The 26,609-nt window shown below is 42.6% G+C and overlaps 2 protein-coding genes across 15 annotated transcripts; one reads left to right on the forward strand and one right to left on the reverse strand.

Moving 5' to 3' along the window:
• Positions 1-260: 260 nt before the first annotated feature.
• Positions 261-10,515, reverse strand: LOC133418112 (ubiquitin-conjugating enzyme E2 D2-like). Of its 13 annotated transcripts, XM_061706497.1 has the most exons (9): positions 10,298-10,391; positions 7,511-7,598; positions 7,287-7,435; positions 6,960-7,040; positions 5,374-5,405; positions 4,078-4,155; positions 2,877-2,982; positions 2,660-2,753; positions 261-2,576 (listed from the first exon to the last, which is right to left on the reverse strand). In XM_061706497.1, the coding sequence occupies exons 5-9, from the start codon at positions 5,380-5,382 to the stop codon at positions 2,531-2,533; spliced, it is 333 nt and encodes a 110-aa protein (XP_061562481.1). In that variant the 5' UTR covers positions 5,383-5,405; positions 6,960-7,040; positions 7,287-7,435; positions 7,511-7,598; positions 10,298-10,391; the 3' UTR covers positions 261-2,530. The 13 variants fall into 13 exon arrangements, with proteins under 13 accessions (XP_061562481.1, XP_061562470.1, XP_061562468.1 ...); XM_061706486.1 differs by lacking the exon at positions 7,511-7,598 and having other exon boundaries at positions 2,660-2,711; positions 10,298-10,515; XM_061706484.1 differs by lacking the exon at positions 7,511-7,598 and having other exon boundaries at positions 10,298-10,505.
• ipmkb (inositol polyphosphate multikinase b) lies at positions 9,985-25,314 on the forward strand. 2 transcript variants are annotated; one of them, XM_061706479.1, is made up of 7 exons: positions 9,985-10,217; positions 10,956-11,141; positions 19,853-19,938; positions 20,886-20,982; positions 21,150-21,322; positions 23,366-23,447; positions 23,873-25,314. In XM_061706479.1, the coding sequence occupies exons 2-7, from the start codon at positions 10,997-10,999 to the stop codon at positions 24,640-24,642; spliced, it is 1,353 nt and encodes a 450-aa protein (XP_061562463.1). In that variant the 5' UTR covers positions 9,985-10,217; positions 10,956-10,996; the 3' UTR covers positions 24,643-25,314. The 2 variants fall into 2 exon arrangements, with proteins under 2 accessions (XP_061562463.1, XP_061562462.1); XM_061706478.1 differs by having other exon boundaries at positions 9,985-11,141.
• Positions 25,315-26,609: the final 1,295 nt, after the last annotated feature.

Here is a 26,609-nt window from a genome sequence, read left to right on the forward strand (position 1 = left end):
TCCACACAGGCCGGGCCGGGATTTGAACCCCGGTCCTCAGAACTGTGAGGCAGATGTGCTAACCGGCCACCCGCTACAAGATCACATTTTTATTTTGTATTTTTTCATGCAATGTATATGCAAAATAGACCTGGCTGAAGAGTAATTTCCGGTCAGCAGCACAAAACATGGAGGAACCACCATTTACATTTTGAACTTGACTATTTCCATTCACCCTGCCTCCTCCTAATTGGCCAATTGTGTTTTTTGGGAGGAGGCAGGGCTTGCTTTGTTATACTTATGGACATTTAATTTGTAACAACTATATTGTGTAGCTTATCAAAGTACGGGATCCATGCACAGTATAGCCTAAAAAGAGGAAAAGAGATTAAAAGAAAATCTTTCTAAATATGTATGATTCCAACGCCGACTTGCATTACTGACTTAATTACCGTACATTGAATGCCATTGATGTTTCTTTTTCCTCTTCTTAAAGTACTGCGTCTTTGTTGTCATAAAGCAAGTTAGCTTGGTCTCATTTGCATATTTTATTATTTTGCCTTTTGTACGCCACCATAGTGGATTTACAACAAAACGAACAAGAACAACAGTCGCCATTTAGGAATTCATCTTCTGTTCCGCTGATCCTCGCTAGAGTCGCAGGCGTGGCAACATTTCATGTGGCTTTTCTGTTTTTCATTGTTATCAGCGGTTTACACTATGTTATAAACTCTGTAAAAAATAAATAAATAAATAAAAAAAAAAAAATTAGACCTGAAGAAGTCTCTTGGATTAAAGATTCAACGTCTTTAACAACCAAGAAGAGTCCATTTGCCTTAATTCAACTTTTGTACTCCTAAAGTGTAAATGCCATTTTGGTGGTATAAAGGCAGAATCTTAAAAACATGTCTACATCAGAAGGTGCCTGGTGAGTCGGGTCCACCATCTCGTGTTACCACCTTTGGTGCTGGGACTGTGGCCTTAATGCATTTTTTTTTTTTTTTTTTTTTTTTTAATGACATGTTTAAACCATAAATGCACATTCTGAATGCATTTTTTTGTTGTTGTTGTTGTTAAAAACAAAACCTGGGAAAATGCTAATGCTTCATAAGGGTCTCTAAAGTGAGCAATCATACCACCAGAAATGTACAATTTTGTTAAATTAAACTTTTTGTCAAAGGGAAGGTGTCTTATCTGAATACTATCGATCGGTTAGATAAATAAAGTGTATTTGGCCAGCTCTGGCCATACTTTAAGGATTGCTCAGGGACAATATACCATTAAGCGTTGGCAGTCCGAGGAAGCTCAACAAAGGCATGTCCGATGTACACGCAAAACTATCTGGATAGAAACGCCAACAACTGCCAGAAAACCAAATGACAATCAACTGTATTTCTATATGTGCTTTCTTTTTTCTCCTGTACATAGTAAATGTGAGCACTGATGCTCAAATTCACCGTTACTTTTTCTTGTTTGTAATGAAATAAAATTACAGTAACATGTTTTAGTGGCTTTTCCAGTCCACTGTATTACTTTTCTTTGGCTTTTGTACAGTGTGCCACGTTTACACAAATGTGCTTCATTTCATTGGAGATTAAAGAACACTGTATTAAAAGTATGTTTGGCTAACAGCTTTTAATTCATGTTATTTGTTCCCACTTGAATTTTTACCTTGATTTAAAAAGGTAAATTAATAAGAGCAGACAGCTCTACCTTGTTCATGTTTTTAGAGTAGTTCAAACGTATCCATCCATTTTCTATACATTTAAATCATTTGCCACCCTTTAATCTGTGAAACTACATAGAACTTTGTCAAAAAGAAAAAAAAAGCTACAAGCTCTCAAAGTAATTAGAATATAATTTAGAAATGCAAATTGTAAAACAAAAAGATGGGAGTGAAAGAGTACAAACTGGACTATATTTATTTTAATACAAAATTTGCCACATCGGCGCCAAAGACAAGTGAGATGATACACAAATAAAGGAGTTTCATCCTTTATGTAGCTTGGATAAATCAAATTAAACGTCGCCTTCAGACTGAAGGACAAATCTGATCTTCAGTCCTGTTGGATTCAACAACAAAAAAAAACACACCAGCAATTCTCACGGGATAAAAGTCACTTGTTTTAAATGGCAAATTTACAAATAGATTATGCCAATTTTGCTGAAATAGGATGATTTTTTTTTTTTTTTTTTTTAAATACTATACAACAACAACAGTGAGAAAACACAGATAATTGATTCCTAAACTTGCTTCATTCAGTGTAATTGCATACAGGAACAAAAAAAAAAAACTTAAGCTCAAGTTATGTTAAAGCGATTTAAATTAAAAAAATGGGGGGAAAAAAGTGTCCATTTTGATTTATGGACACAGTAAGTCAGGGAAGGAGTATCTGGTATTCATCCTTTTGGCTAAATGGCAGCTTACACAGTTTTACTTTAACAAAAAAAAAAAATATATATATATATATATATGCTACAGACCAGTTTCTCTCCTTGAAGAGAAACTAAACGACCAAAGAAAAACATTCAAAATGCAACTTTGTTTTCATTACATGGCATACTTTTGGGTCCATTCTTTTGCTAGTTTGTTGTATCTGAAGAGAGATGAGAGAGGGGAGGGGGGTAAATAAGTTCCATATAATCACCAGAACTGTGCAGTTAGGTTGTGCGTACTAACTTTTCTTTGTCATTCTTGTAGATCTGTGCTATATCTGGAACTAAAGGGTCATCTGGGTTCGGATCACACAGCAAAGAACATATGGACAATAGCACTGAAAGTCAGAGGCAAAAAAAAAAACAAAAAACGATGCAGGATATTTAGACACCGAAGCCTCTCTATTCCTTTGTGCACACATTGTCTAGAACATTACACAAAAACCACAAACTGCAGTTACCTTTCGACACAGTCAGTGCGGGAGACCACTGCGACCGTAGAATGTCCAAACAAATACTCCCGTTGCTGTTGATATTTGGGTGATAAATCTTTGTTGTAAACGCTACCTGGAAGAGAGGAGATGGTATCGACAGTTACTCCGTAGTCATTGCACTGACACAAAAGACAATCGGTAGGGAATGGAAAGAGCCACAGAGTCCAAGTCCCAATTGCTCGTAAACACACATGCGCAAAATGGGATCTTGCACATTCGCAAATATTGACTCACTCAGCTCTTTTTCTGTCCATTATTAAGGTTTGGTGGGACTTTAACGACCGTCTCCAGTAGCCGAGTCTATGGGACCGGGTTGTATTGTTGATTGTTCACGCGCTGTTCTCTGGCAATGTTTACTTTCGACACCGGAGGGCCTATGCCACTTCTTTGTCAATATACAGAGCCAGTGTTGCAGAACTATCGGTCGTCGTCGTCGTCGCTTGCGAACTGCAGTCGTGTTTTGAACATAGTGCATTTGCTTGTTTTCAGGGGGCGGGATTATGCTCACTAATTCTTGCCCCACAAATTGTGCATTAAGTGAAAAAAAAAAAAAAAATAATGCTTTTTTTTTTTTTTTTTTCCCCCCCTCCTCCTATCATTAAGGCTGAAATTGTATTGGCATAATGGGGCGAGGTGGTCTTCGGTTTAGTTTTCGGACACAGTAGAACCATTACAAAATTTTGGCCACCCCCGATGTAATTAGTACACTCGCAAGGTCCCTAATGTTTTTGTAGAAATGATTCTTATTATTTGACAAAGTAATATAAATTGTGCCTAATCTATTCCATTGGATTCTTATTCTTTGGCGCAACACTACTTTGAAGTCACCGCTATGTTTTTGAAAATTTGGGTCAAATATCAAATGGAGTTTACATGTTGAATACATAATATTGGAAGCGAGACTGAATTACAGTTGTGCTCATAAGTTTACATACCCTGGCAGAATGTATGATTTTTCAGAGAATATGAATGATAACAAAAACGTTGATTTCACTCATGGTTAGTGCTTGGGTGAACCCATTTCTGCGTTTCCTCTTTTTAAATCATAATGACAGCAGAAACTACACAAATGACACAGATCAAAGGTTTTGAATACCGTGTATTGCCCCCAACAACTGCAAATGTGAATTCCAAATATTGTGTTGAAAAAGATGGCTCTCTCGCTCACCTTTGGAGGCTTGAAGGGGTAGTCGGTGGGGAAGAGGATTGTGAGAAAGAAAACTCCTCCTTGGTAAGGACTGTCACCCTGGCAAGAATTGCAGGAAATGGCACAATTGCTTAGACATTTGACAAGGAAAGATTCTTGGAGTTGGGGTCTTGAAGGGGATCCCCATTTTGTCAAACCAACTTTCTCTCGTATTCGCGAAGCAATACTGGGCTTAGTCAACGTGAACTATGACTGACACAGGGTGTAGTCCTGCCCCCCGTACGACACTCAAATCTGTGAGTGACTTATTTGTCTCATCACTTCTTGCACCTCGTTCGTGTCCTTGTCTTTTGTCTCCGAAATCCTGCCCAACTCACAAACCGACGACATGTCACAGCGATGTTAATTATTCGGAATTAATTCCGGGGTTAAATGACGGAACGTGGCACAAAAAAAAAATTTAAAAAAAAGGATTTAAGAGCCGAGAATGAACAACCGCTGCATACGCCGTTAATATACATATAGTAAGGGATAAATATCGCACAGCAAAGAGGCATTTGTTGTTGGTAAAATTCGTGAAATCAGCATTGCAATCAAACGGATGTGAACCGGGCAATTTACATCACATTTTTGCAGAATCGCATCATCGTCGTAGGGATTTGAAACAATAACTTGTGCCTTTGATCTTTTTGACGGTCATTTGTCAACTGTTAATTTGGGCAAATGTTCGAGATTTGCAGCGCGTGTACTTGGTCGATATGAAAACTTTCGCCGCTTTGGATTAACTAGGTACTAGGAAAGGCGAGCGATTCAATCAACGGTTTGGTTGCGCAACACATATGCACATACATGCGCATATATATATATATATATATATACATACATACACGCACATACTGTACAAGCACTTGAACAGAACGAGGGTAAAACTGATAAATCGTCATTTTCACTGTTCTGTAGTATTCACAGTTACATGTGTGTGGATGGCAGACGTGTGGAACGGATCTTGCTGCCAGCGTTCAAGGAGTACGAAACAGCCTATGACGACACCGATGGCGATTTCCCCCACATAAATGGCGTATTTTGAGGTCAAAACAGCAAATTTCGGCGAAAGGCAACTGATTTGTATGTATGATATAAATAGGAACGCTTTATAATGTAAATGAAATGCACAATGTCATTCTTGATGGGGGGGGGGGGGGGGGGGGGGGACTACAGATGGGAAGCAAGCCCGCTTTGCCATTTGGTTTACCACCAATTGTGTCACCGCTTTGTTCGGACAACCTCGAAAACATGAAGCAATCGTGTAATACTCACCGGGCCCATTATTGTCGCCTGCCAATGAAACACTGGAAACAAAAAAGGGGAGACAGAAATAGGATAAGAAGTCAACCCATAAATTTGCCACTTTATGGCATAGTATCAGAGACGTAAAACGGCCGAGTGTGAAGTTTAACGCTCAGGACTCTCTGCCCACGCCCCTTCGAAAGCAGTTGTCACTCATCTAATTACAGTCCCATCCAAAAGTATTGGAACGGCAAGGTCAATTTTGATGTATTTATTCTTTATTTCATGGTATTTACATCTTGGTGTGTTAAACAACCCAGGACAGAGCACCTTTTGTTTGAAGCCACCCACTTTTCAAGTGAGCAAATGTATTGGAACATGTGACTGATGGGTGTTTCTAGTTGCTCAGGTGTTGCCTTTTACATTGATTGCTTCAACATTAAATTGTGCTTCTTTTGGTTTTCACCTGTGAAAACTGCATTTGCTGTTCAGCAAACGTGAAGACCAGAGAGTTGTCTATGAGAGAGAAGCAAATGATTTTGAAGCTGAGAGAAGAGGGAAAATCAATCAGAGCTATTGCACATTGGGCATAGCCAATACAACACTTTCGAACGTCCTGATGAAGAAAGAAACTACTGGTGTACTGCGCGACCGACATCGAACAGGTCGGCCAAGGGTATCGACGGCAGTGGGTGACAGAAACGTGAGAGCTGTGAAGAAACACCCAAAGACAACAGTCACGGGGCAGGGGTGAAGGTATCGCAATCCACTGTCCGAAGAAGACTTGGAGAGACGAAATATACAGGCCATACCACGAGATGCAAACCACTCATCAGAAAAAAGAATCAAAAGGCTAGATTGGATTTTGCAAAGTACAGAGATGAGCCACAAAGGTTTTGGAACTAGGTTTTATGGACTGATGACACAAGATTCACCTCTACCAAAGTGATGGAAAGGCCAACTATGGAGAAAGAAAGGACCTGCTCATGAGCTACAACACACAAGCTCATCTGTGAAGCGTGGTGGAGGGAATGTCATGGCTCGGGCTTGCACGGCTGCTTCTGGAACAGGCTCACTAGTCTTTATCGAGGATGGAACTCAGGAGAGGCGAAACAACTGAGCCCCAACTACTGCTATGCCTCTGAAGAAGGCACAGCTAAAATAGCGAAGGAGTGGCTTCAGAACAACTCCTTGACTGTTGTTGAATGGCCCAGCCAGAGCCCTGACTTAAACCCAAAGGAGCATCTCTGGAGAGACCTGAACATGGCTGCCCACCAGCGTTCACCATCCAACCTGACAGAACTGGAAAGGATCTGCAAGGAGGAGTGGCAGATGATCCCCAAATCCAGGTGTGAAAAACTTTCCCAAACAGACCCGTGGCTGGATTAGCTCAAAACGGTGCTTCTACCAAATACTGAGCAAAGGGTCTGAATACTTAATGGCAGCGTGAGATTTGAGTTTTTCTTTTTTAAATTTCAACAATGACATTTTTGTCTGCCAATGTAGGTTGCTGTGTACATTAATGAGGACAAAAATTAACGTGAACGATTTTAGAAAATGGCTGCAATATAACAAAGAGTGAAAAATGTAAGGGGGGGCTTAAATACTTTCCGTACCCACTGTAATTATCTGTGATTGGTTTGTTGGGTGGTGACCAATCCAGGGTGTTCCCCGCCTCTGGCCCAAACTCCCTGAAACTGATTATTTCAATTTGCATTATTTCCACTTAAGCTTGTAACATTTGTAACTTACTGCATTTGACCTCAGCGCCACACAGACAGCAGTTACCGTACAGACAAAACCAAAGGTAGCCGATCGTATTTCAACAGCAAAGCCCTCCTTTGCCTGCTTCCTTTAAGAACGTCCTCTTGCGATTGCAGCGAGCGTACTTTGGCCAGTGAGCTGCTTCACTGGGAATCGTGGACTGAAATGTGTTTACTCACTGTCATCGCTCACAGGTCCAGCAGAACACTGTGCTGGAGGGTCTCTCTGCAGGTCCTGCAGCTCCTGCTCAACAAACCAGCAATACCGCCGTCCATCATTCAGTCGATTCTTTCCATCATAGCGTTCTACTTTGATTTCATTCTTGACGCTGCGTGTCGAATGACTATGATTAGTCATGAACAAGACGCATCCTACGCTAATTTGCTTTCAACTCGAGCCGTACATTCGTCGCTCCGGGGAACGTGCGGCTCCGATGACCGCATCGCTCAAGTTCTGCAATGAAGGTCTACCTGACGTGTCCCCGCGTGCATCTAACATTTGGAACAATTCATGTTGGACAAAAAGGTACAAATCAGTCGATTTACAAAATTGGACTGATTAAAAACAGAATTTACGTGAAAGACTTAACCATAATGGCGAACTCTTGAGTTTATCATGATTTTTACCAACAAAGATAGAGAATCTTTCAACAAAGCTAAGAAAATAACCCCTATGGGTATATATTTTGGGGGGGAAATGCTCAATTTATGAATATGGAATAAAGTGTGGCTTATTCCTATTAGATTTGTCATGACCAACAAAATCAGAGAATGACATACTACAAATCCTATATACCCAACTAACATCTATATTTCAAGGTTTCTAAATGTTGATATAACAAATGTTACTTTTGTAAAACTGAACCTGGAAGAAATTGATTGTATAAGATTACACTCTCTTTGAGTCACAATTATTATTATTATTTTTAAATCTGTGGAAAAATGATTAACTTCAATACTTTGTTGGGCAAGTTTCACATCCAGAAACCTAAAATTCTAAAACCAAGCCCATGATTTAAATAATTTTGGAGTAAAGTTGATAATGATTTCAGATCTCTTAATATGATAACGAATCATAAATGTATGTCAGTAATGATCCATTCAGAAAGGTTAAAAAAAAATAATCGAAATAAAAAAGTCTCACGGAGATCATTTTATACATTTTCATCAGATAGAGAATATATTCAACCTCTACCCCTACGAATTATGAAACCTCATTCCATTGTATTCATGTGTTCTTATCATTCAAAGCTCGTTGTTTGTCAATTTCAGGTTTTTTTTTTTTTTTTTTAACTGTACGTTTCCGGAGATCGCCACGACTCGATTTGGAACCTTACTCGCAGCTATGCGTCAGTGCGTTCCGCTTAACAAGCTAGCCCTCAACTTTGAAGTTGTCGTGGTCTGCCAGGAGGTCCCAACAACCACCTCATTTCGAAAAAGCCTTACCGAGTGCTCGACGAGTTGTGCAAAAGCAAAACCACATTAGGTAACAGCCTCTTTATCCAAACCGTTAACCTTCGACGGTCCATTCCTCTGCCGCTAGCAAGCTCGTCAGTTACCTTATGTATTCTTTTCAGTGCCATGTTGACTGATGTAGCCGAACTTCAACTCAGCGTATGACTTTTTTTTTTTTTTTCAACTTCTTTATCGATGCTGTCACAATCGCTAATTGCAGTTCATTCCCTTGCCCGGCAGCCGGTTTAGGGTTTGTGTGTATTTATGAAAGCTATTTTCTTTTCCGCCTTCCTGTGCCGACGCAAGGCCGATAAGGCTCATGGGAAGTGGAGTTCACGGAGCTCCGCCCAACGACCGAACACACGTTGACGTTTACAATTGCGAGATGGCTTCACTCATTATCTGCGTTTGTGAAATGTCCTCCCCATTACAGCGGCTTGCATTTCCAACAGATAAGTATAATTGTCTGTGCAATTACAGAGGCGGACAATTAAGGCAGCACTTATTTACACAAGTTTACAACAAACAGAAGTAAGGGCGTAAATAAATACAAAGGGTGTGGTGGGTGAACTCGCCACATTCCAGAGATAGCAGGAGTTTCTGTATAAATTGCGCAAGAAATGATGAGTGACAAGATACAGCACCCGTCAACTTCCTTGTGTGTTTTGGACATACTTGGCAAATAAAGATGATTCTGATTCTGATTCTGATTCGGAATATGCCTACGTTATTTGTTTTGGTAGGATATTCATGAAGTATTGACACATTTGCACTGATGGCAAGACGCTGACCACATACATACGACTTGACAACATAAAAATACGATATTCTGTTATTTTTCGCAGGATTTTGTCAATTACAAAGTTATATGTTGTATTTGCAGTGAAGGAAATATAGGATATTCAGCAGTTACAATTGAAATGGATGAAAAAAGTTCTTTGAATATACTAAATTCGAACATTAAATTGTGTTCAACTGACATATTATTTGATTTTGTTTTCGAGGAAAAAAGAGGGCAAAATGACGTCGGTACACTTCATTTTAATCACGCTCAAATGTACTCAAACGCTGTACTACAATAGCAATAGCATTTCAATCATCCCGATAGCGCGCAGTGGGAAAAAAAGTATCAGCTTTAGAAAAGAAAAAATACTGCTAAACTGAAGTTAAAAAAAAAACAAAAAACCTCCACTGGCTGTCACAACACAATACTTGATTTATTACGTATTTACGTGTCACTGTTCTTCAGAATAAATGTATATTACTTCTATGTATTAAAAAGTGATCAACCGACGAAAGATTCCACCACTTGCGACTGTTGACAATATTTGGTGACGCGATAAAGTTCGTTGAAAACAACAACAACAACAACAACAACAACAACAACAAATCCTGTACACGGCTGCCGTAAAGCAGTGAGAGTATGTTTTGCGACGCTATGAAATTGTCGCAACACATCGGATGGCGTCACCTGAACCGATAGTAAAGGTCCCTGTTGAATTCCACGCGGCTACGCTAAAATAGGCGCAAGAACGTCGTGTTTCGTCTTTCTCATAAAGCGTTGGCCTTCATTGCGGAGGTGGCCCTAACGGCGCGGTTTGCACATTTTTGACAGTTGAAGGCAGAAAACGGAAGACTTCGGAATCAACATTTGCGGTACGTTTGAACGAATCGTTGTATTCGTAGTCTGCGTTTGTTGCTGGGAACTTAAAATACGTCCCACTCTATGAACTCACAATTTGTCGCAACGTTGAGAGTCCGTAGCCCCAGCCTCCTCAGGACGAAGAACCGAGGCTTCGTGTTGAAAATGGGGTAGCGTTGTTCCACAGCGACGTTTCATAGATTACATTTGGAATGGTGCAATATGATGTAACCGCTAATAGTGACAAGTTAATCGACGTCGTTGCTCAGTATGACGCCTTTGTGTTGTTGTATTTTGAAATCCGCGAGCGGAAACGGCGCTCCGGTCGCCTGTGATTGACGCTGTCAGGAAGTGGGATGTGGCCAGATTGTATTTATGCTGCTGTTCGAGATATGAAAATCATTGAATCAGCGCGCCTCGCCAGCTCTGCTTCACCGCAGGTCACAGCCGGGAGAACAGCGTTGCTCCCCGGCACTCGAGTCGCTACCGGGAGTCGAAAGCAGCGAACGGAGTCGCTGGGTCTTTGCTTCCGTTTGGATTGGACCACTTCCCTCAAGACTTCACACCCTCACGCCCAAACACTTTATCGCAACTGCATCCAGGGCGTCGGTTACGTAATAAGTATGTGAATCCATATAGTGAGTTCGAAAAAAGATCTCTATTCTGGTTGAGGACGAAGATTACCGGGTCTCGTCGTTTATTACAAATGTCAGCAAGTCGCCACCACCGAGTGATGATGGAGTCCTCTTTAGCTCTCGGTAGACTGGAGCTGAGTGCCGCTGTCGGGGTCAACATGAGCCCGTGCATCTCCCCCGGCGCCTCCACCAAAGAGATGATCGCTCACCGGCCCATTGGAACACAAGGACCGGCTCACCTCAATGGCTGCGTGCCGCTGTCGCACCAGGTCGCGGGTCACAAGTACGGCGTGGATAAAGTGGGTAAGTCAAAAGTTCAGGGACAACAGGTGCACCCCTGGACGACTTGCATCCAAATATGCCGGCTGAATCGTATACATCTACTTTCTTCAATAACGGAATAAAGACACCTGGACAATAATCACGGCAATTATTCTACAAATATATACAAACAATCATTCACATTTCGCAATTGTTGATGCCACCTTGGCTTTACAGGAGTAAATCGCTTACATGCTGAAACAGCCACGCTTAAAAGTCCTATTTTCAAAAAGGTCATCGACGATTTCAAATGCTCGGCCTTCACCAGTGGATCGTAGACGTTCGCGATCGCAGAGCGCTCGACATCGCTCAGCTCAGCTCAGCTCAGCTCACGCCCGCCCGCCAGCCGTCCGGTCGTAGTCGGGCACCTTCGTAGGCAGTCCGCCACCAGAAATGGGGGCTGCCGCAACCCTGCCGATGAGTGGGCGCAACCGTTAAGCGCCGACCTTTTCCTTCAATGCTCACACGTCCCTCTGATGCGTTGCTACAATATAATGAGGCTCACGTTAACGTAAAAGACGGCTCGCGTGACTAAGGTGGATCGTTTGGAAAAGAACTACAACAACAACAAAAAAGGAACTCTGAAGACACTCCGATAGTTTTCACGAAAAAGGCGCAGTAAATAACAGGAGAAACCTCATTAGGGTCGATGACTTGTTTGACATTAATCCAATGTGGCTGCAAAAGAAATGACTTGAATTTACTGAGCCGAGCAGAGCAGACCTCTTGCAAAGCCGCACGACCCTCATTTGAATCAATACCAATTTCCTCACCTTAACAATAGTGATTGGGAGCAAGCCTTTGCTGATGGCCTCAAACACCGTGAGAAGTACTGAACTACATTAACATTTGAAATTCTAATAGTTTCATGAAATTGTATGATGTCATTCCTAACAGTCTATTCTCTTCATTTCATAGCATTTCTCTTTGCGACACTGGTTTCAGTACTCTTTATGAATGTTAGATTTGTATTTATTGATTCCTTTTTTGTCCAATCCGATTTTAGCTTCTATGTGCTGCCAGGTTTGATTAATCTGCCCAGGGCCTTCAGAATCAGTAGCGCTGACTGATTTAATTTAAACTAGGGATGGGTGAGTACCGATAGCGGCCTTATTTCGAGGTATTGGGCACTCACGATACCAGCCAGTCGTACTTAAGACTCATTCACTGCCAGCCCGGCCTCCCATAGTTGACTATAGATAGTTGACTTCTATAGCCGTCAATGGCAGTGAATGAGTTCATGCATCCATCCATCCATTCATATATTAAAAAAAAAACATCTGACATCCGGCAAGTCCTCCTCGCCAGTAGCTGACACTACACCGTGGCAGTTTGGCAGATCAGCGAATCGTCATGTGTGTCATAAAGAAAGGTCTTTGTTCACAATGATCTGTCATTGTGTTCATGGAAATTTCATGGGTCGAAAGTACTAGTGGTTCGGTATTTGGTATCGGTGAGTACTCGAGTGAATACTCATACTGGTATTGATCTGGAAAAAAACAAAGTATTTAACACTCCTACTTTAAACTATATTGGCAATGGGTTTATTTCTTTAACCAATCAGATTGAAAATTCAGCCTCACGGAACCAGCATGCTGATCCTCGATGAAGTCCGATTTTTCTGTCCTCTAGTTGGTGAGAGCACAACTTGGTACTTCCAACTTTGACACGCAAGTCATTGGCTTACCCACAAAATGCATTTTTTTCCCCTTAAACAAACCACAGTGACGTACTGTAATGGATTCACTGGTGTAGGAATTTCTTTGCTTTGTGCTCCTTTCAATAGCACAAGCACCATTGTATTAACTGGTGGGTTAAGGTGGCAGTTGTCAAAGCGGGTCCATCACCAAGCAGGGGATAGAAAGACCCTATTAGTCCCTCATCGGTGACAATTTGTTCTCCTTTTAACAATTCAGCTCAATTATGTTGTTACAATTCAGATTCATTTGCATTGCAGCTCATCTGAAAAAAAAAAAAGGCATTTTATATCGAGCATTCCTCAACTGCAATCGTAATTGTAACTGTCGTATTGAGTATAATGTCAATATATGAGATGGCAATTGATGCGTATTGTGGTTTTGAGAGACGCGCGGTGCACAGTAATGAGCAGAAAGTGACCGATTCATAGGAAAGGTTTAACAGGAATAACAACACTTGTGGGCGGGGGTCCATTGGACATTTTTGTAAATAATGTTTTTCTCATGAATAATTGATAATTAAAAGATATTTATATCACAATACAATAGTGCATTTAACATAAGGCGCTACCTCGCAGAGTGGTGAACAGAAATGAAAAGTTTTACTATGAAAAGTTCGAATGCCATTAAGGTGGAATTTTTTTATTTTTTGGGAGGCAACTATCTTGCTCAAAAATAACACACCCTTTTTGAGTTTTTAACATGGTGCATAAGGGAAAACCTTCCACAGTTAACAGTGGGTAAGGAAAGTATTCAGATCAGCTTCAATTTTCACTCATTGTTATATTGCAGCCATTTGCTAAAATCCTTTCAATTCTTTTCCTCCCCCCCCCCCCCATTAATGTACACACAGCACCCCATATTGACAGAAGAAAAAAAAACAGAATTGTTGAAATTTCTGCTGATTTATTAAAAAAGAAAAACTGAAATATCACACAGCCGTAAGCATTCAGACCCTTTGCTCAGTGTTTAGTAGAAGCATCCTTTTTGAGCTGATACAGCCACGAGTCTTTTTGGGAATGATGCAACAAGTTTTTCCACACCTGGATTCGGGGATCCTTTGCCATTCGTCCTTGCAGATCCTCTCCGGTTCTGTTAGGTCGGATGGTGAACGTTGGTGGGCAGCCATTTTCAAGTCATTGCAGTGATGCTCAATTGGGTTTAAGTCGGGGCTCTGGCTGGGCCATTCAAGAACAATCACGGAGTTGTTCTGAAGCCACTCCTTCAGTATTTTAGCTGTGTGCTTTGGGTCATTGTCTTGTTGGAAGGTGAACCTCGGGCCCAGTCTGGGGTCCTGAGCACTCTCGAGAAGATTTTCAATAAAAAGAAAATGCGATGGGCAGTGACCTTATATAAAACTTGGAGAAAGTGTCCCTTTTAAACACAACCCTTAATACATTTTAATATAACGTTTTAAATGTTCAACAATAACATCAGCAACTTAGTTTGCCCCCTTGCATCATTAAAACAAAACAAAAATCTTTCATGTCACTTGAAGCAAGATAATTTGGGGAGAAAATGCCCAGAATGTCCTTTTTCCAGCTATTCTGGTAGGTCTTTTTCTCCTGGCACTTCAGACGGCCGGATTTCTCATTAATATGCGACACTTAATAAGCTTTGATCCGATTGGCTCGACCATGTTCTCAATCTAAATATGGAAAATAACTTCGCTCTGATTGGCTGTTGGCGATATCTCAGCGTGTGTAAAAGCTTTTGTTTACGAAGTGGGTCGGAACACAGCGCAGTTCTGGTTCCGAAACGCTTGGGAATTTCTCCCCAAATATATTTAATGCCATTTATTCCTCAACTCCACTGAGTTGGGCAGGTGATGCCGCTTCTCACATCATTGCCACTTGGCCAGTTTTCCTGAGACGAGTCGGCGTGCAGCAACAACAAAAGTGGGCAGGCATTTGAGTCATGAGAAACTTTTTACGTCACAAACGCATGGACATCTGATCCGATCAATTTGCGAGCCTTATGCCGTTTGTGGTCTTTTGCGTTCACTTGACAAACCGTATCGATGAACCTTAACTGACGGGCGACCTGGCGGCTCCTTAGTAAACTAGCACCTAGCTCTGTTCATCAGCGCGTTTTCAGTGTAAACTGTGCATGAAAGCGGACTACGGAAGCTAAGGGGGCGGGGAATTATGATTCTTTTTTTTAAATGAATCCATGTGACTCGGGGGGAAAAAAAGAAGGTATTTACCGATTAAACTGATTAAACGCCGAACCCCACCCTTTGGCGGAAATAATTGCAATGTGTTTGTGTTTAAGAATTTGGCCAAGTATGGCTCAGTAAGTGCACATCCATGTCAAGGAAAATGTTCTCCTCTACCGATCCAAACGTTATTGCTGAACAGTTAGGAATCAATCAAGCATTTATTTATTTTTGATTCGTATATTTAATAAACAATGAAAGTCCCTCTTAACTGAATCAGTGTTCTCACAAACATAAAGCATATCAATGATGAAACAAATGAAATATGTTTTCTTTGAGCGGGATACCTGCCTGTCTCTCTTATCGAGTTGTTGAAACAAAGCAGCATTGAGTTAGCCAGCATGGCGTTCGTTATCTTGGTTTTATGACTGCGCTTCGCCTCGAATAATTATTAACACAGGATGCCTACATTAAAGTCGTAGACTCAGCTTTGCTGTGTTGAACAAATAGTGGAATCCTGCTTATCCTGTATGGCTGCTGCTGACTGAACATGATAGTGCTCCTCCCGTTGCTCGTTCGCCGAGGCTTCCGTGTGCGTTGACCTCCATAGGTATTGTTAAAATGTGCTCACATGGGAACTAATGTAGGGCCTTTGAAAGGTTTCTTGAAGCGGCATGCGACACAGAAATATTGCTTGGCCTACATGATAGCTTTCATAAACACAGAATTGAAATACACAATAAAACTGCTAGTACTCGTAGTTTTGCATGAAAAGCTGTAGTAGGAACATGGGTAGGTACATATCTTTGTCGTGTCTACATTACAGGAATGGAATGTTCGAGGGATTCCTAAGTTGATGGCTTTCATTTTCTTGGTCCGTGCTTGTTCATTTGTGCGCGTTAAATGTCATTTTTTTAGGTTAAAATCCTGAATAGATGTGAATGATTTCTACTGTATGATGATATATACACGTTATGTTCATATGTGCATGCGTATGTGGAGGGGCGGCGACTCTACTCTGAGATCCTCCCGGATGACCGAGCTTCTCACCCTCTCTCTAAGGGAGAGGAAAGTCTTTTCGGCCGCTCGTGTCCGGGATCTCGTTCTTTCGGTCACGACCCACAGCTCGCGACCGTAGGTGAGGGTAGGAACGTAGATCGACCGGTAAATTGAGAGCTTCGCCTTCCGGCTTAGCTCCTTCTTTACCACAACGGACCGATACAAAGCCTGCCTCAGTGCAGACGCCGCACCGATCCGCCTGTCGATCTCCCGTTCGATTCTTCCCTCACTCGTGAACAAGACCCCAAGATACACGAACTCCTCCACTTAGGGCAGTATCCACCCCAGTCTGCCAATCCAGAGGCACTGTCCTCGATGTCCATGCGATGCTGCAGAGGCGTGTCAACCAGGACAGCCCCACAACATCCAGAGCCTTGAGGAACTCTGGGCGTAGGGGAGGAGCTTTTTAACCACCTCGGTGACCTCAAACCCAAGAGATAGGAGACCCCACCTCAGACAACCCACACTCTGCTTCTTCATGGGAAGGCGTGTCGGTGGAATTGAGGATGGGTACCATCAGCTGCCTCAGGAGTCCCACCGGCCAAAAAAATCCCGATAGGACTCCTTCTTCAGCTTGACTGCATCCCTCACCGTTGGTATCCACCAACGGGTTCGGGGACAACAGGCACCGACCACCTTCCGGCCACCTCAGCAATGGAGGCGCGGAACACGGTCCACTCGGACTCGATGTCCCCCGCCTCCCCCGGAACATGAGCAAAGTTCTGTCGGAGGCGGGAGTTGGATTCTGCTAGACGTTCCCAGCAGACCCTCACAATACGTTTGGGCCTGCCACGTCGGACCGGCATCTTCCCCCACCATCGGAGCCAACTCACCACCAAGCGGTGATCAGTTGACAGCTCCGCCCCTCTCTTCACCAGAGTGCCCAAGACATGCGGCCAAAAGTCCAATGACACGACCACAAAGTCGATCATCGAACCGCGACCTAGGGTGTCGTGGTGCCAAGTGCGCATCCTTATTTCTGAACATGGCGTTCGTTATGGACAGTCCGTGATGAGCACAGAAGTCCAATAACAGAACACCGCTCGGGTTCTGATGGGGGGGGGGGGGGCGTTCCTCCCAATCGCGCCCTTGCAGGTCTCACTGTCATTGCCCACGTGAGCATCGAAGTCCCCCAGTCGAACGATGGAGTCCCCAGCGGGAGCGCTCTCCAGCACCCCCTCCGAGGACTCCAAAAACGGTGGGTACTGTGAACTGCTGTTTGATGCATAGGCACAAACAACAGTCAGGACCCGTCCCCCCACCCGAACCCTGTCCCGAGTTGTTTAACATATCTAGATGTAAATATCATGAAATAAAAGATGGAATTCTTTTCTCTCCTATTCATCTTTCGAGCTCAAACCCAAATGTCTTCAGTCAACAACAAAAACCAAAGTACTTTTGGAGGGGACTGTACGTCTTCCATATGATGGTTCTTGAATTTAAATATGATTCTCGCTTTGACACAGATATTTCATCCCAAACTGCTCCAGAATGTTTACAACAGTGGTTAAATAGATCAAGCAAAGCCCTGAATCCTGACCTTTGGACTCATTCAGTCTGATGTCTTACATCTAACATAGAAAAGTATTTTCTTGAACACGAAAAACTTTACTTTGAATTTGTGTTCTTTTTTTTCACCAAAACATTTCAAGATAAATTCTCTTCATTCTAGTTTTATACTGCATGTTTGAATAAGAAGAGTCATTTTATTGTCAGCATGAATTATTGATTGGCAAGACAACACTGTTATCTAACAGTTTTGAAGTTAATCATTTTTTATGTAAAATGTAACTGACGACAAAATGTGGCGTAGGATTGAATCTGTTCACTAGTAAAAAAAAAAACCACAAAAACAAAACAAAAGGGTTTGCTAATATTGCAGAGTGCAATCTAGATACAAGTTATACAGTATCCAAGTCAATGTCATGGATAATTATTATAGCTATTTCTTCTTCTATTTAGTTAAAAAAAAAAAAAAAAAAAAAAACACTTGCCAGTTTATTTAAATATACCATGCCTTTTTCAAAGCCATAAACACGTTCATAATAATAAATCGTGAGGAGGGATAACACTTTCAGCATTCCCTGTGTAAACGCAATTTCCAACATAACCGGAATACCTAAAAATCAGCATTTTTCTTCCCACGCAGCCTTCAGCATGACTGCTGAAATGAAAATGTAGTTCTCATCGTAGGAGTAATCGGAACATATTTCTTACCCAACAGTAACAGGAGGAGGTTGACTTTTGTACCTGCTTGCATTTCGCATACTGTTTACAGTCGTACACAGTATGGAGTTTCTATGCGTATCGTTGCGGCGCAAAGGGGAAATATGGTTCTTCGTCAGAAAGAATTTACACAAACATCGATCTTCAGTGTACAAAATAATAATACACAGAATAGTGCACAAATTCCCAGCCTGGCTTCTTCCTCTTCCACGTTCAACTCGATATATTGTATCCTATTTTACAAGCTGGGAAATAGACTCAACTAAATTAAGCAATTTGTTACCAAGTAGACATCAGTGAAATCTGAAACGGGAAGGGATGTAAGATGGCACACTGTATGTATGGCTTATATTTTTTTTTCACTGTACCGTATCTTATGTCAGCAGTGTTTCATCTGGTCAGATGACTATGAAGTATTTGTAAGTGTTGTACGACACCTCCAGATTTGGCTGACAGACTGCGAAGATGCGAGTTCTCGCTTACTGGACAGGGTGCGCTTGACCTCAAGTATCTTCCTGTACAATTTGGAGTCGTATACGGCCGCTGTGAAAAAGTTCTCAAATTCTTATATTATTGCAAAGTTTCCCCACGAGAATGTTTGAAGATCCTCTGACAAATGTAACGCATGTGAACTTAAATGCTGTTTTTAAATGCTGATTTCATTTATTAAGGACAAAAAAAAACAACCTCTTCAAAGTTACCTGGCCCTGTGTGGAAAAGTAATGACCCCCACCACACCCTGACCAATTCAAACCATTCCAACTTCAAACAGTCCAGCTCGTTCAGAACATCTTTGAAACTATTTACTGTTAAAAAAAAAAAAAAGATTATTATTATTTTATTGACATACCCCAAATTCCAGCTTTTTCCATAGTTCACATTTTGTGAGACAAAAATTCCCAAATGAAGGCAACAAATTTTACGATTTATTTTTTTTAATTCCCCCCCCCCCCCCCCAAGGCTGCCACGTTTCTCACCTGATTCAAGCCATTCCAACTTCGAAGTGTGAAACTCATTCAGGACATCTTGGAAACTGTTTCTTCCGTTCCAGTAATTCCTACTTTTTCAGAATTCCACGTTGCCATACTTAATTGGCAAATGAAGTGACGCTTATATACAGGGCAAGATGTAAAATTGGACCAGTTTTTAGCAATACTACATTTCCTACATTTACAGACTTACCGACAATTTCTACATTAATTGTTCCAAAGTAAAAGTTACTGTAAAGTAATTGACACTTTTGCTTTATTGTATTGAGTAGCCAGGACAGAGGCATGTGTACTGCTTTCTTTTCACTTCAATTCCGTGTTCGTCAAGTCACGCTTCAGACTTAATTTCACCTTCCTCGAGCGTTGAAGCAATGGAGGCGAGGCCTTTTGCTCTAAAAGGACTCCATTCGCAAATGTTATATTGGAATATAATTCTTGTTTTACCAGCAATACTAAGAGAAACGGCTTGATTGTAAATGACTGGGTGTTTTCTAGCTAGCTAGCTATCCAATTGCATTAGAGCGCCCTCGGTCTTCTGAGACCCATACTCTTTGTTTGTTGAAGGGATTCTGCAGCATCCAGACGGAACAGTCCTGAAGCAACTCCAGCCTCCACCGAGAGGACCGAGGGAGATGCGGTTTTACAGCATGGTAACCGTCACGTGCATGCACGCACATACAATGTATGCGCACACATGCAAACATGCTGCATAGAACAGGAAAGATGGCTATGTAAAAAAACAAAACAAAACAAAAACAAAAACAACAACTGAATAATACATTCCGTTTAGCCGTTTGGACAATATCCTTTTGTTTGTTGTTTGTTTTTTGCTCAATTCAGAATGGTGCAGAACAGAAATGCCTAAATAATAAATACAGTGACTCCTTGAAATGCTTTTTTTTTTTTTTTTTTAATTTGCTTTGACTTGGAAGCGCAAACCTGAGATACGAGCACTCAAGTGAACTCAATCCGACTCCCTTCTCGCTGAGCAACAGCGGGGGAGAGACGGGCACAGATTAGTGGCATTTCCGTCCACTTCCATGTGTGTTTTGAGTCATGAGCATGGTCAGGGAATGAATTAAACTCGTATCTCAAGGCACCACTGTAGTTTTACAAATCAAATTAAATCAACCATCATCAGTTTAATGCAAGGATAGTTTTTTTGTTTTTGTTTTTTTTTGAATTCCACTTGAACCGGCCTAAATGGAGCATCCATCCATTTTCTGTACCGCTTATCCTCAATAGGGTCGCGGGCGTGCTGGAGCCTTTCTCAGCTATCTTCGGGCGAGAGGCGGGGTACGCCCTGAAGCGGTCGCCAGTCAATCGCAAGGGCGCATGGAAACAAACAGCCGTTCACCCTCACATTCACTCCTACGGGGAATTTAGAGTCGTCCATTAACCTACCCTGCATGTCGTTGGGGTGTGGCAGGAAACCGGAGAAAATCGTATCGATGTTTAATCGCCGCCTCATATGATCACACGGACGCAACAAATTGATGGATAACTACTTTTGAAATAATCATTTGTCCAGTACAGTGCAGTACAGCGCTTTCTCCAGCAGTCCCATTTTCAGTGCCCTCTTATTGGTGTTTACTAGGTATACGCAGAGGACTGCTGTAACCCTTGCCTTCTGGAGCTCCAGACCCATCTTCCGAAATATTACGGCACCTTGTCCTCTCCTGATGCGCCCGATGGTATGACACTGTGTATATGTAGAAGTGAAAATATACGACACAAGATTTAAGTTGCTCGGTATAGCCGTCATGTAGTGATGGACGAATGATTCGGTTGAAGCGATTTCATTCGTTCGAGGCGGTCCGCTCCCATACGCGGTCAGCATCTCTGCCCGTGACTGTCTCAGACGTGTACATGAAGCTGGAAGACGTCACCCGACGCTTCGTCAAGCCGTGCATCATGGACGTGAAGCTGGGCCGGCGAAGCTACGATCCGTTCGCCTCGCAGGAGAAAAGGGAGCAACAGATCAGAAAGTACCCGCTGATGGAGGAGATGGGCTTCCTGCTCCTTGGCATGAGGGTGAGTGTCATATATATATAGAGATATAGATATAGATATAGAAGGGCTCTTTTGAAAAAAAAACCATTGCATTTTTTGGGAGAACACCTCATTCTTTAATATAGAAACGGACTGGGTTTTGCCGCCATTTCACAGTAAGGATACCTAAATAACTCTTTGTAATCATTGCTGAAAAGGACTAAGTGCAGGTTACTTCAAGCTTTGTTAATAGTTAGCAAAAGGGAAAACAAAGGCGGGCACCCTATTGGACAAGCGCTAAGTCACTGTCCCTATTTGTATTGAACTACAGCAGTTAATTCACTCTTTTAGAAACATTCATAAATTGCCAGTTGAAGTCCAATGTATTGTCTTGTGTGTATATTATAATTGTCACTGGTTGTGATTAAGACTTTCAAATCATAAATCATCATCGAGCCTCGAGGATAGCATAACTGCGGCTCATCCTGCTCATGAAAATTGTGCATTAAACCTTTCCGGTTCCTATTTTAGTCCAATTCATGAAAGATAGTATCTATATATCTATATATCTATTTATAGATATTATACTATACAGAGGAACTTGTGTTCTTCCTGGTGAAGTATTTGAAGGGAAACAATGAAATCTTCTTTTGGGTTTGATCATAAATCATTATTACGGTGTCCCATATCTGTACAATTATGTCTCCTAACAATTGTATGGTTAATATTTTCGATTCGGCTCCAAATCCAAGTTCGGGCGGTGTTCGGCATGTTCACATAACACGTGCACAGAGTCGGTCAGCAAGTGAAAAGATAACGCGCATCATTTTATTGTATGATCTCTAGGTCAACATGGGTGGGAGAACAGAGGAAGGACTGATTGGACATCTTATCTTTTTGAAAGGAAACGATCAAATCGTTAAACATCGCTCAGTCCCCGTGCCCATCTTTTTGTCGGCATCGTCGTTTCCTGCTCGGTTGAAGATATCCGCAGTTTACAAACGCGACAAATCTTGCGGTAGCCTACGGTTGCGGAATATGTTTTGCGGAGGAGTTGCGACGATTTGTATATTCCGAAAACATGTCGGTCGGGTTTGAGTGGTTGGGATCATCGACGCGCAGAGTTTGAAAGGCAATGCAAATTGTACAACTCGCGCGATTTTTTGCGAAGCTGTGGGGCGCTTTTGTCTTTTCCGTGCTGCAAGAACATGACTCGGGTGGGCCACCGCCATTTGCTTTGTCAATCGGGATTGCCTTTTTTTTTTGAATGCGTAAAACTGGCGATCATCAATAACGTTTTGAAAATAGCACCAAGTGTGGCTTGTTTAAAGGTCCATAGAGTGACTCTGTAACATGGATGTCCATTTTATTTCCCAAAGCACCTTGGTTTTGCCCCTCTGACAGCTGCTTCTCCTGGACCCACTTTTGTATCCGCTTTGTCCATATTTGGGTAAGAGCGCCCCCTTTCCGCTGATTGTTTGTTACGTCGACAGCGCCGGCTCGGGAGCGCAGAGGTAGGCGGAGATCCTCGCGAGTGAAATTACAAAGAAATAATAGCTCAATTCCAAGGACCTGATTTCAACGTCTGGAACAATTTTCGTCCCTATTTCACGTTGACTGAGGCACCGTACGGACAATATTACATCCCAAATACTGCAAAAAGTCGGTTTGTCTTTAAGCATGGGACACGTGTTCCCATATAAAACCACGGTAGCGTGGGAAAAAATAGCAAAATTAGAATCAATGTTTTTTTTCTCCAAGTGTCATGACCACAGCACCGATCGCAGCCAAACGGCTCACCTGAGAGACTTCAATTGACTTCCTGTTTCTATCTGTGGGCGGCGTGCACGTAGTTACACTATTAAACCACCAGGTGCCGTCCAGCCCCATCGTTCATCGTATCACTTGGCACAGGGAGTTAGCGGATTACATGTTCAGCATTTTTTGCTTCAATTGAACTTTCCGTCAGCCCGTCATAATAATAATTAAATGGATGGACTGATGGATTAAATGCCACCTTGGGGGATCCTAATGATAGTGTTAAATATGTATTTTAGTATCTTCTTTTCTTTTCTTTTCTGGCAGGTCTACAAGCTGTGCAGTGACACTGTCGACACCTTTGACCAGCACTACGGGAGGGGACTGTTGAAGGACACCATTAAAGACGGTATGTGCGGCGGCATGCGTCACGGACTTTTCCCTTCCAGTCGCACCAGCTTGAGCAACACAGCGAATGTGCTCACTTGGCTACGTGTTGCTGAAGCGCTTCTGCGTTCGTATTCCGCGTCATGGCGCCCTGCCACCAGCGCGCGCGTGCTCTTCATCGCCGCGTACGTTCACCACGCCGGTCACAAAGGCTCCGTCGTTTTCTCGCCATTGGCCGTCCTTCACACGGAATAAAACTTACTTGCACGTCCTCGTTTCCGCTGCGCTCACACTCGCCACCTTTGAATGTAGATCCGACTCCATTTTTTTCAACTTTCGTGAGCTGTTATCTGAAGCGGCACTTGGGAGCTTGTGTCGTGCTTAACGTTGTGTAAAGTGCATGTCCGTGCGGTTTCGACGAGGCCTTTTCTTTCTCCTCCCCTCCAGGCTTGGCTAAATTCTTTCACAACGGCGTTTGTCTGAGGAAGGACGCAGTCGTAGCCAGCATTCGCCGAGTGCAGAATATCCTCCGCTGGTTCGAGTCTCAGCGGCAGCTGGTCTTCTACGCCAGCTCCCTTCTCTTCGTCTACGAGGGCCTCCCCTCTTCGTCCACCTCGAGCGCCTTCCCCCTCATCGGCACCACCCCGACGAACAGCCCAGCTGCTGTAGGCAAAAGGTGGGATGGGGAGGATGAAAGGCGAAAGGAGGAAGGAGAAAAGAATGAAAAGATGGCAGAGTACAACAACAACAACAACATTCAGGGGGCGGTGCCCTACGATTGCACCTTAGACTCGATTTACACCAATCGCAGGAAAGGTGGCCTCCATCTTTGCGTCAAGGCTCACCTTCAAGGCAGCAGCGGAGACGCCGGCACCGCGGGGACGACGACACCGCGCCGACCGGTTGCCGTAGAGAAATCGCCGCAGCGAGACAACTCCACGTGGTTGTCCCGGCGACCGCCAAACGCAAACGGAAACAAATCCCGACTTGAAGGGAAGGGCGAGGATAGAGAGGGCGAGGAGAGCGGCAGGAGAGAAGCGGGTATCGTGCGGGGAGGAGGCGAGGCAACGGGGTTGAGCGAAGGCGACGCGCAGGTCGAGGTCAAGATGATCGACTTCGCCCACGTCTTTCCCAGCGAGAGCCACGATCACGGCTACATCTACGGCCTCAAGCACCTGCTGACCGTATTGCGCCAGATACTCTCTGATGCCGCTTAAACTCGGCCTCGCTTTACCTTCTGACTCGCTGAACGTCGACCGTTATCTCCGCCGACATGCCCGCTCTCCCTCCTGAATCGCGGCGTCATCTCGCCCGATTGTCGTACGTGTGCGCGCGTGAAGTCATTTCTCCGAGCGGAAGGCGCAACGGCTGACCGTTCGACGTGCGCTAAGCGACCCCTTGAAGGCTTCAGTCGGTGGCTCCGCGGACTCTCACATGACACGAGCTCCAAAGTGTGACCCTACATTTGAAATGCACTGGATTTGACGAGTCTATTTTTATATTCAGGCCGCTGAGGAAGGGAAAAAAACAAAACTATTGGCTTTGTGTTGTATATCAGAACATCTCGAATCCTGAGTGAGCCAGAGATTTTTATGTATTGTTTATACTATAATAACTATTTGATACTATTTATAGAAGTTTTAGGTTTTAAATTTGTGCTTGATTGTGTGGATGCTGAGAGACGAGCTTTCACTGCCATAATGCATCAAAATGTCCATTTTTTGGGGGGGTCATTCTGATTCATTCTTTTTTTTTTTAGCCGCCGCAGTAGCAGCACCACCTTTGGCATTGGTGTGCTGCTACCTTTGTTTTACCCCCAAAATCGTTGCTTCCAAAACACTACTTTTGGACACGAATTAAAAAAAAAAAAAAAAAGGCCAAACCAATAACGCATAATGCTTAATTGCCATGTTTCCACCAAGAGGTTCAGTTCACACCTCTAACATTAGCGGTACAAAACAAAACACAATTAGGACCTAATCCTTTTCAAATGGGCAAAAATCGGCTAAGTTTTTTTTTTTTTTTTTTTGCTGAATTATTATTTCAACATTAACACATTAAAGTATAATCCAAAAAGAAGTCATTACCATCAAACAAACATTCAAAAAACGGACAATTCTTTGACAATTTTTCTCTGTTGTAAAGTTGAACAACTACTAAAGGACAAGGTGTTGTAAAACAGTCCAAAGTTATTTTTTTTTATCAGGATGGTTTTTTTTGTTTTTTTTTTCTCAATGAATCAGCCGCTGCATCGGCCAAATATCGGAGTCGGCCTTAAAAAAAAAACAAAAAAAACAAATCCACAATCCCAATCCAGTCTTGCATTCCTTTTGGACATTTGGGGGGCAATTCTCTGGAGACCAATCAAATGTCCACAAGCGCAGCTCGACGCGACAAACGTACTACCGCATGCTACTACGACAATATGGAAGAGAAATGTACTTTATGCTAAATGCTGTGAGTATGAACCCGAATTTTAGCTTGATTTCTTTTTTCTTTTTTTTCTTTTGGCATGTTGACATCTCTCAGCATTCACGTTCAATTTTTGAGGGAATTTCTATTTTTAAACAATGAAATGAGTGAAAAGATGTCTTCCCAAATTCCATTTCTGCATAATTGATGATACAGCAGTACGAGGGTCAGCCAAAAAAGTAAGTTTATTTTTGATTTTATTTTTTTTTATGATTATTAGTAAATTCAATTAAATTGGGCTCATTACTTTTTGGCTGTCCCTCCTATGATTGTGCATGATGATGATGCTAACCATGATTATATCGTGATCCTTTCAACGTCGTCCCGTTATTGCCATCAAATAACATTGGATGTGTTGCCGTAGCAATACAGGCGTGGCCTGCTGGAATGTTAAATTAGGAAAATCAACTGTAAATACAAGAAAGCAACTCGATACACATTTTGGCCCCGAGCGACGCAATTATTTGAACGAGATGTGCATTATTGCGGTTCAAAGTGCATTTTGAACCGCTGTTCGACAAGCAAACCACCGACTGGAACCCGGGTTCCCCGAATCGCGTAAATGATTGCAAATGTTTCAATCTTAAACTGACACACTTTACTGCCATCCAATTTGTTGACCTTTCAACATTTGAGCTGGGCTGTCACTTTTGTGTTTTCGTTGAATCCCATGTCAACGGGGATCGAACTCAGGTAATTAACACCAAGAATA

This window comes from Phycodurus eques, chromosome 19 (genome assembly GCF_024500275.1).
Source record: "Phycodurus eques isolate BA_2022a chromosome 19, UOR_Pequ_1.1, whole genome shotgun sequence".
Classification (NCBI taxonomy): Eukaryota; Metazoa; Chordata; class Actinopteri; order Syngnathiformes; family Syngnathidae; genus Phycodurus; species Phycodurus eques.